Consider the following 11,254-nt stretch of genomic DNA (forward strand, 5'->3'; position numbering starts at 1 on the left):
GGATTTGTTAGGAAGTCTTACTGTTAAAGGGAAGTTCTGTTTTTTGGGAAGTCTTCTTGTTAAAGGGAATTTTTTTCTCTCCACTGTCACCACTTGAATCCTCAATATGAGGTATTGCTCACAGTTGTCTTTACCAATGTACATAATTTGTGCAGTGTTAGAAAAACACAGACTACATAAAAGTAGGTGGCCTTATTCTTTTTCACAGCAACACAGGTTTTGCTGCATGCAAGAAAAACACGTATTTACTTTTATTTGGAAACTGGTCTGGTTTTGCTTCCTGTCTGGTCAGGTCTTTAGTTGAGTCTTGGCTTGGTTGTGGTTGGCCTTTCTTCTGGTCTGGTCTTTTCTCCTCCAACAGAACCCACACACAGCTCATTGACAGCTGCCATTGTACACCAGGTCATACTGCCAGATCTAACTCTAGACTGCCACCTTCAGGCTTCTCCAGATCAGTTAATAACAGTTTCGGGTTTTATTTTTCCCCTCCGTGGGCTGCCACCTTATCGGGATTGGGTGGTTTGAGTGTCCCAGAGATCCTAGGAGCCGTCAGGGGCTTCATGAATCGGGGTGGGGTCTGCTGTGTCAAGCGGCTCCTAGGGGAGAGATGGGACCAAGAGCAGCCTGAAGACGACTAAGAGATATAGGCAGAAGTCAGAGTTTCCCCAGTGCCTTAACGCTTGGTGGGCCACAGGGCTTTATGTTCCCCGCTCCAGGCTAAGCTATTTGGAAAGTCTTCCTGCTAAAGGGAAGTTCTCATGTCCACAGTCACAAGAATCCTCAATATGAGGCATTGCTTAAGGTTACTTTTAACCAATTTGCATAATTTGTGCAGTTTTAGAAAAACACAGTAGACTACATAAAGATAGGTGGCCTGATCTTTTTTCACAGCAACAAGAACGGATCTTGGATTCACTCCACACATGAGATAAATTGAAGGCTACATAAAGGTAGAATATCTGATCTATGTTACAACATCAAATTACAGAAGCAAAATTGGTCAAAAACGACTAAATGTACCTGGTCCATATAGTCTCTGAATTGAGACCCTCCTCTTGTAAAGTCTTTCTTTGAACTTTATGAGCCAATCGGGATGTGACATTCAAACATCATTACGCATCATGATGGGAACAGATAAATAAAAAAACTAGTTCTGTTCTGCCTGTGATGGAAACAACAAAAATAGGAGAAATGGAAAACTAACCTTTATTTTAATTTGTCTTATAGGCTGATCGCACTCAGACCAAAAAGAAAAGAAATTAGGAAATATTAAATTGGTTCCAGTATGTTTTACATTGCATTAAACCCGTTGTAACTGTGATTATTCAGGTATTTTGTATTCCAGCAGCTTTTATGAAATGTCAAGAAAATGCATCCTGCGTTCTGGTTTTATGAAATAAACTGAAACATCTCTGTTTAAATCCAGATATGAAGGTTTCTTTGTTGCCAACATGATGCCTTTAACTAGTTTTCAATTAATAGCAGATGTTACATACCTCAAAATTTTAAAAATAAAACTTAGTTAAAGAGGCTTTAAAAGAATAATAGTTCTGGTCGTTTTCACCCTGGGCGTCGTCTGTCTGTCAGGCTGTGAGTTTTGAGAAATGGAAACTTTAACGTTTTCGCCCTGCAGCTGCAGCCGCACGTCTAGTTGGGAATATTTTAGCTCAGGTGATGTGTGGGTGTAACGCAGCTCCTGCCCTTATAGCCAGCCTTTTCAGTTATTGAACAGCCTCCTGCCATGTTTGAATGAAACATCTGAGAAAAACGTTTGTAGCCAGAATAAATGTAATATTTTGGCCATGCTTACACTGTGCTTTCATGTCAGGACAGATTTCTATGTGGCAGATATATTTTACTTAACTGTTTTGATGTTTTGAGCAACTCTGATTCATGCATTTCTACTACACTTCCCAGGATGCAATGGGTAATGGAACTGGAAATGCATAGTTCTGAGTAGATTTTATTTTAATTTCCAGGGGAGCAGGCCGCACCGTGTCGCTCCACAGCTGCTTGTGTCTCATTAATGTTAGCAGATGTTGGCAGGCATGATGTGGTTTTGAGATTCTGTTTCAAATTGAGTTTATACACCTCTGGAAAAAATTTAAAGTTTCTCTGATTTTACTCTTTATAAGTATATGTTTGCGTAAAATGAACATTGTTTTATTCTATGAATTACTGACATGTCTCTTAATTTTGTTTGTGAATGTATGTAAAGAAACAGTTAAATGTAGAAAACAGCACCAACGAATCTCTTCTCATGGGTCTTAGACCTGCTGGGGGCTAAGCACCCCTAAAGGTCAGATCCTAGAATCGCCCCTGCTGTGGACCATTAATCTACCTCAGATTGGTTTAATAATTTCAACAAAATTATATTAAAACTTGGGAAAACCGCAAGTGCTTCGGAGTTGGGCCTGGTTAACTGCCTCTCTCACTAATCGCTGTAACTGCAAAACTATCAGTGGCCAAAGTTTCCAATAAACCACATAAAGTTGCTAAATTTATCGCTAGTCGCTTGTTGGAAAGAAAGGATGCTATCGAGAGGTCAGAAAAGTCGCTAAATACAACGACACCAAGTTAGCAACAACGTTACACCTTGAAGCTGATGCCGTGTTCTGCTTCACTTTACGGCAGCTGTCACTGCTGCAAAGTGCCGTGCATGTGCTGTTTCGAGAAAGTCTTGCTCTACCACTACATAACGGTAGATACAGTTATTTCTATTTGGGTATAAAGATACATATATATTCTATGCAGGATCGGGTTGTAACACCCGATTCCAATGAGTCTGAAATCATGCAATTGGGCCCGATTTCCGATCGGAAATCGCGATTGGATCGGAACAGCCCTAATCAAAACTGCAACAGAGAGTTTTGTTTTTGTGAAACGTATAATTATAACCAGCAAACATAAATACACCAATATTTACAAATAAACATATTTACAGAAACAGGGAACTTTAGAGAAGAGCAGCAGAACTTGGAGGAACATCAATGAAACTTGTGAACATTTAATCCCAACAAGAATAAGAAGTCAATATTTACAGATTCATGTGAGCAGCATTTACACTAAGACAGAGTTTAAACATTAAATGAGCAGCGAGGATGGAGATCAGTCCTGAAGGTGGCGCTCAGTGCCTGCTGCCGCCCTCAGAGAGGATGCGGGTGGGCTCTGTGAACTTGGCCGTAGCGATGTAGAACAACGTGGGTCCTGGAACCAGAGCGAGCAGCGGCAGCGACAGCTCCAGCTTATCCAGGAGGCAGATGGAGATGATCCCGTAACCGTGGAGCAGCCAGTGGCTGAACAGAACCACCAGGCGCTTCTTCTTGGAGATAAGAGACTGGAGGGACTGCAGGGAAAACACAATTATCACCATCTAAAGATGTTTTTGATGCTGCTGATCCATTTTAACACCACTTGAAATGAATAAAATAATCAGATTTTCTCATGCCAGATCTGATTTAATTGCTTTCTATTACAAAAAAAGAAAATAGAAATGACAGAAAATATTTTCAAAGTGTTTTTATTTCAATCATCCCTTCTGTGAACTGTACAATGGAGTATTAGGGCCAGACTGCAAGAATGTTTATTTATTTACGATAATATAGTCATAATATCAGCTGAATTAAAATGCGATTTTACCAGAACATCTTAAAATTATGAGAAAAAAAGTTTTTTAATGAGAGTAGATAGTTATCAAGATCTTATGTGATCACAGTCATTTCAAAGCCTTGCTATATTGATAATAATTTGATGCTGATGTGTTTAAATATTAAGTATTTAATCATCTGTAAGAGCGACACCAAAGTATAATTTCACAATGTTTCTTTAATTTTTTTGTTTTGGGGTTCTCATAATTCTCTTAATATTATGACTGTATTCTGTTAATATTGACATTATTTTGATTATTTACATATTGTATCACCATGACTGTGTTATTGTAATATTATGATTTTATTCTCATAATGAAAGAAAAACTTAGCCAGGCCCTTATATTTATTCAAAGAGTAGACATCAATTCAAAGTCCAAATAAATAGAAGCTGGAAAAAAATACGCTTGTCCAACAAATTGGCGGCCATATTGATAGAAAAATCGTAAAATTAAGTTACAAGAATAAAGTAATAAAATTACGAGGAGAAAGTTGTGCGTGCATAAAGTCATAATAATATCAGTGTACGGTCATAATATTTTGAAAATGAAGTCATAAATAAAAAAAATTAAATTACGAGAGTAAAGTCATAATATTTTCAGAATGAAATCATAACATTCTGAATTTACTCTCATAATTTTATTTATTTTTTATTTTCTTGGTGTGACTCCAGCACTCTATTGTAGAAACCCAAAGAATGCATTGGTAAAAAAAAAAAAGATCTAGATTCTCCAGAACCAAAAATCCATAGATAGCCCAGCCGTAACCTGCACAGGTGAGACCTTACCTGAATCTCAGAAGCAGACATGTACACAGCCAGTGTGACCAGAGACAGGACCAGTATGATGTAGGGAAAGGCGTAATCTGCACCACACAGGAAACTCATTTAAGCCCTCAGATCCTGCTAACGTTTTGTTGTTGTGTAACAGTAAAACACTCACACAGCAGACCGCCGCCGACCGCCTGCAGCACCGTGACGATGGGGAAGAAGTAGAGAGCGGCGTAGATGCTCCGGAAGCGGTCCGTCTTCCCAAGGCCACACGCGATCTTCTTCACCAGCAGGGGGCGCAGCAGCATCATCATGACCAGGCAGAAGGCGTAGTAGATTAGCACTATGGTGTAGCTGAGCAACACCAGCAACACAAACAGATTTAAAGACTCAGAATGAGATGATCAATTCAATGTTTTAATAGGACAGATTTTTAAGCTCAAACTAACTTTGCATTAAAACAGAATTAGAAAAGGAGCAAGACGTAATCCCTGAGGAACACCTCAAGTGTGGTGAGCTGCTAGGGTTCAGAGCAGGGGTGTCCAAACCTTTAGTCACATTAAACAAAAACCTTCAAATCAACTCTGACAACTCTGACCCTGGCTGATCACGTGTTTGAGAAAACTGAATATGAATTAATCTGCCTTTTCTAACCAGCAGTGTGTGTTTGTGTGTGTGTTCTCACAGTGGGTAGACGGCCTCCTGTGTGCAGTGTAACGTGTTGACATAGTCCGGGCTCGGGTTGTACAGCATAGTGTACCAGTCGGACAGCATCTGGACTCGACAGGACCGGATACTGAGCTTTCCCACGGGTTCGGTGAGCAGCAGAGTGACCACAGCCGACACGCTGCACTCCAACATGGCGGTGACGTGCTGCAGCAGAGCGCTGGAGCTGCAAACACACCAGAAAGAGAATCTATTTTAGAATATTTTCTTACTGCATCATCAGTCTGCAGGTACTGTCCACAACAACACTAGTTTAGTTCAACAAGACACAAAAAAATGAAACCTGATCTGCAATAATCAGTGCACCTGTGCCAAATGTCCTTTCTTGTTTACAGCAGTTTACACTAAAACTGTTAAAAACCAGTTTTACTAGGGGTACACCCGATTCACATAGAATAGATAGAATAGAATAGGTGTATTTACACATTAGGTGTAAATATAGTTTGTACTGTACAAGTTTTACACCAGTTTACACTAAAACTGTTGTAAACCAGTTTTACAGGGGTTACACCAGGTTAACACTGGGTTTACACCAGGTTCACATCACATTTGGACTTGTCCACATATGTCTACATTACGAGTGTCAAAGTCACTTTCATTTTGGGAAACGTATTAAAATCATGAATGTTGTTAAGGGCTTTTTGTACCAGAATGTATTGATAAAACCTATTAACATGCTGTTAAAATGTCAATGAGAAACTGTCTCTGTATTTGATAAGTGTTACTTAGAATTAAATAACACTGAACGTCATTTCATATTGATCAGTCTCAAAATCCAGATTTTCCAAAAATTAAATCTTCAAATTGATCAAATCGATTCATCACTCTGCCCTAACTGCATGTTTTGGGTTTGTGCTTTGTCCAGTCTCACCTCTTCTTCCCAGAATACCACTCGATGAAGAACCAGTGCAACACCAGCGGCAGCATGGCCATGAAGCCCAGGTAGAGCCAGTCGTAGAGCTCAGGACACTCTGTGCAGCGCTGGCAGACCTTCTCAATGTTGGCCCGCTCTCCTCGAGGACAAACCTTCCGACAGAGATGATCAGACTTTTAGAAAAAAGCTGTTTGTACCTGATGAAACTAGAGAAAGATCAGAAAATCTAATGTTTTTTTTAATCTGTAGGTTTTCCTGCAATTATTTTATTGGTTTTATTAAATAGTTTCTTGTTAGGAATTAACTCGGTAGAATGAGGAGATTAGGGTGAAGCAGGTGTTCAAACTCCTACTGGTTTTCCTTTAGGAAGTAGGTATGTTTGAGGTTTAGGGTTTTCAATGAAATGAGCCGCCGGGTTTGGACCTTTAGAGACAACAATGAAACTGCTGAGGACACAGCTCTAATTCGAGTGTGATGAGGCATCACCACAGGCAGCAAAAACAATTCCCACTCTGCCTGTCTGTCGGGAGTTAGAGCCACATTACCGCATTTCCCAACCGCACTAATGGGTAAACATTCACACAAACAGATCTGATCTGCATGGGAAAATCGTAAAAATAAAACACAAAAACAAAACAAATGTCTCTGAAAACAATAGTGATTATTTTGTTTGTTTGTTAGTGAGGAAGAACAGACTGTCCCAGCCTCAGAGGTCCAGACCCAGCTCTGACTGGAAACATGAAAGCGGGTGTTAGGTACTCACTCCACACTCTCCCTCCACCGTCCCGTTCACCATGATCCGACCGCAGTACAGACCGGGGCATGTGGAGCTTATAGCCACACCTGGAACACAAACAAGCACAGACAAAACACGCTGCGGTTCCCAAATGAAACTAGTTAGATAAGATTTCAGCTCATTGTCTCCCCCTACTGGCCAAAATGTGCTGCTGTTTGTCTTGTTTTCTGAGGAAAACTTCCTAAGGATCTTCAGGGATTTCACGATTTCTGCTTACAGCCAAACACAAAAAGTTTACCCCTGATTTAATTGAGCAAAGAGGTACACGCCTCCTACTGGATTAGTAAGGCATGGGTGATTTCTTTTCACCTGACAAGTTACTCAACCCCAACTGATGCAAAAGAGTAGCTACTCATTTTTTAAACCAATATTTCAAAAGACACATCCTGTGTTAATCTGTTAAAGAAGGATCAAATCAAACAGAGAAAACATCTAAAGAGGTTGCAGAAAATACTAAACTTTGTCTCCAAGAAAGAAATATGACTGACATAAAATCCTAAAAGATTGACAAGTACATCTGTTGCAATAAGCAATAAATCAATTAATCACATGGTAAATTAAACTGAGTTCACTAATTTCCATTTTCATGATTTATTGTTCTCTTCTCTCTCTCTCTCACTCTTTTTAAAAACAACTGGATGTAAAAGTCTTCACTCTGGGATCAACTAGCTTGTTTTGTGAAGGACAACTTTGTTCAGAGACAAAATTAATTTTATTTGTCGTTTCTGTTGTTTTGTTTATTTGTTTTGCATATTAAAAATGTCTTCCAGATTATGTTCTCATGTCATTTTTATAATATTACTAGAAAATGTTCCCAAAACAACAATATTATCATATATTATGTGCATTTAATGATTACTTAAAATTAAATAATATTTAATATCTTTTTAAAATAATTTGTAGTTAGTCAAAATGTAGATTAAAGGCTATTTTTATTTGACTGCTAAAATAATATTTAGGCACAAATCTGCTTTCCTGGAGGCTCTCTTTATGTGTCTCTCTAGCCTACTTATGGCGGGCCATATTTGGCCCCGGCGCCTTGAGTTTTGCGCTACAAAGTTTTGTGCTTTATAAATAAACTTTATTTGGATTCTTTTAAAGTGCATCACTGCTCTGCAGTGCGTGACGTCACTGCAGTTCATATTTTGTCAGTCCTGCGGTTCCTGATCCGGAGAAATTAAACGATTTTTTTTTATTTCTTTTTAAATTTTGACCCAAACAGATACGAAGGAGAAAGTCCAGAACCACATAACGAGGGTCCGTTTGTTGGAATGGCAAATACTGGTTCTGGTTAGCAGGTTTGGATGATGCTAACTGAATTATGATCCTTAAACGGTCCAAACAGTAGAACTAGGAGCTCCGGTTCAGTCACTACTGATCAGAGGAAATGAAACTCAAACTCACCTGAACTCATCGCGCAAACAAGAATCCAACAGGAATTAATAAAAGGGAATAATCCAGGCGAATGTGGTTCTGTTGATACACTTCGACCTGCTTCCGCCTGCTACTGTTTCCAGCCGACTTGAAGGAGCAGTAGCGCCCCCGTCTGTACCGGAGTAACATCGCCTTTTCTCTATTTAAAAAAAACCCAATTTGTATTAACTTGGTTTGTCAGTATAAATCTATAAAGCCTGAAACTAAAATCGAGATGTTGAAAATGTACTGTGTTTTTGTTAAAACAAATAAGGTCTTTGGGTAAAGCAGTGTGAACATGTGCTTTGTTGTGACACTGAAAACATCTCAGCACCTTCAGCTCCTCAAAAACGGAATAAATAACAAAATAAGTAATAAATACAAATGTAAAAAGCTGTTTGGAAACTCTTGTCAGTCTTCTTAATCAGTTACCTAATTTCACTTTAGTATCAATAAAGTATTTTTGAATTTGAATTGAATTTTGATTTGAACCATTAAAATGACTAGTGCAATTATTATTATTTACAATAGTAATTTATATATGAAAAAACGTTTAGCGTTTCACCCCTTTGCATTTTTTCCTCAAGAAAAGAATACAGGTTTAACTAACAAGTGTAGTTATTCTACATAAAACTGAATTAGCAACATTGTTTAGTGGTTAAGTAGAGCAGAGGTAAAGCGGACTGTGCCACTCACATATTGTTTCTATTTTAAAAAAAAGAAGCCATCTCAATTCCGGTCCTCACGCCCCCCTGCCCTGCATGTTTTAGGTGTTTCCCTTCTGCCACACACCTGGATTGAATCTGTGGGTGATTAACAGGCTTCTGCCTTGATGATCATGCAATCATTAGAATCAGCTGTTCTGGAATAGCGGCACGTCTAAAACGTGCAGAGCAGGGGGGGAGGGGAGCTGAGGGCTGCAATAGAGAAGCAACGTCCAGATCAGATAAAAAGTACAGAGAATTTCTATCGTTTTTTTCCAAGTTCATGATTTGCATTGGCGCCATGTTTGCTTTTTATGAGCGTAATGCGCATGCGCCATGCTGAATACAAATATGGCGCAGTTTCTACGTGGGCGTTTAAATTAAGGTCCGGCTCGCACCTGGCCGCACGGAGACATTAAACCAGCGTTCCGCTATTCATCCATTCTGGAAGCCGGATTAAGAAAAAGTATCTTTTATGATTTCCTAAGACGCCGAATCGTCGACGCCCAGCCTAAATGATGGAAAACTTTTGCGGCTCTACCTCAAAATCTTGACGCGGCTTTGTAATTTGGCACCGACCTGCTCAGCTAGCGTGGGCTAGTAGGCCGCAGGGACGCCATGTTTGAAATGGCTGCCTTTGTTATCTGGTAAGTTATTGTTCGGAAACATTATTCGAAGTTGTTTGTTTTAGTCCTTGATGAAGTTATTAAAGCCATTTTTGTGTTAAAATAGAACAGCAGCAGAAGAGGAGCGACACGGCAATGGCGTCTCGTCGGTGCCGCGTTTGTTTGGCTGCTGGCGTCCCTGGAATATCTGAGACGAAAATGGCGTATGGAACTAGCCGCAGATCGATTATGGCTATGCTAAGATCTTCAATCAAGCTGAGGAATCCCTTCAATCAAGCTGAGGAATCCCTTCAATCAAGCTGAGGATCGCTTCCGTCAAGCTGAGGAATCGCTACAAGGTCCGCCCAACCCATCAAAGGTTGGTTAAATCAAAGAACTGTTCCAATGGCGGATCCAGAAGACATCTCAGGGTAGGAGCTGTTGTGGGTTTCGCTATGCTTCACGCTGCTGAAGCTAACGCTGTTGAAGGCCAACGCTAGGCCTCTCGCTTTTTTTTTTTTTTTCCTGACTCCGCCGTGGGTCAATGAGCTGAGAAGGATTCTGCTGCTGCAATCCTTCAGGTTTATGGGGGGGTTGTGCCGTTTGAAGCACATGTCTTATGACCTTTAGAAATTTAGGTGTAATTGGTGTTAGAATCTGAAGTTAATACTTTGAAAGATGGTTGCCAAGTATTTGGCAAATACAATTTAGGATTAAGTCATTCAGCTAAGGCATAGTAAATATCACTATAATAAGCCTTGGTATTTGGGTAAAAATAGTCTCATTTACATTTGAACTTGCATACCTTTTTTATTTTTTGTATCTACTTAATAATTTGAAATGAAGACAGGGTCCATACTTTAATAATTCAAAAAACTCAAAGAAATTTTATTTACGTTCAACAACAATTTAAATTATAAAGTAAAAACCAATTTAGTTTTGCGCCGAAACCATGCGTGGCCTCGTGCAACTTCATTTCTTCTGGACAAGGACTGTGCAATTTAATTTCTTCTGGATGACGACAGCCAAGGGTGAGATCTTCTGGCGCTGAAGATCAGAGGTCACAGAGGTAATGTTCACACTGTCTAATCCATCTCTTATTTGCAGGTTTTCAGCTGAAATTAACTCCATGTTTTTCTAACAGAGATGACCCAGTGAGACCTGTCTTTCAGTGTACAAGTCTGTTTTTAACCCAGTTTCTCTCCTAGACTAAGCCACTGGCTGACTTTTTGTTGCACTTAACTATTGTTTCTCTTAGATAAAGCCACCAAAGGAGCTTCTACTGCAACTAATTTTCTTTTCTCCTATAGAACTACTCCTGGAGTTTTTCTTTTTCTGTCTCCCTCTGCTCTTTCCTTTCAAATCCCCTGGGGGTAGTGACAGATGGCCTTTCTTACAAAGCCAACTTCTGGTTTTGCTGGAGGGTTCTTCCTGTTAAAAGGAAGCATTTCCTCTCCACTGTCACTACATGCTTCCTCAATATGAGGCATTGCTTTAGCTTACTCAACTTTTAAATAATTGGTGCAGTATTCATTTTTGGAATGACTTCCTGTTAAAGGGAAGTTTTTCCTTCACTGTCACCACATGAATCCTCAATATGAGGCATAGATTCAGCTTGCTTTACTTTTAACCTATTTAAACAATTGGTGTAGTATTAGCTTTTAATTTGGAAAGTCTTCCTGTTAAAGGGAAGTATTTCTTTCACTGTAACCACATGGTT

At 39.5% G+C, this 11,254-nt stretch overlaps 1 protein-coding gene across 1 annotated transcript; it reads right to left on the minus strand.

Moving 5' to 3' along the window:
• Positions 1 to 2,987: 2,987 nt before the first annotated feature.
• jkamp (jnk1/mapk8 associated membrane protein) lies at positions 2,988 to 8,344 on the minus strand. Its single transcript, XM_032547053.1, has 7 exons — positions 8,217 to 8,344; positions 6,780 to 6,859; positions 6,014 to 6,168; positions 5,102 to 5,308; positions 4,589 to 4,770; positions 4,435 to 4,511; positions 2,988 to 3,346 (listed from the first exon to the last, which is right to left on the minus strand). Exons 1-7 carry the CDS (start codon positions 8,224 to 8,226, stop codon positions 3,128 to 3,130), a joined length of 930 nt encoding a protein of 309 aa, XP_032402944.1. The 5' UTR covers positions 8,227 to 8,344; the 3' UTR covers positions 2,988 to 3,127.
• Between the last annotated feature and the right edge of the window lie 2,910 nt (positions 8,345 to 11,254).

This window comes from Xiphophorus hellerii, chromosome 19 (assembly GCF_003331165.1).
Source record: "Xiphophorus hellerii strain 12219 chromosome 19, Xiphophorus_hellerii-4.1, whole genome shotgun sequence".
In the NCBI taxonomy this organism is placed as follows: Eukaryota; Metazoa; Chordata; class Actinopteri; order Cyprinodontiformes; family Poeciliidae; genus Xiphophorus; species Xiphophorus hellerii.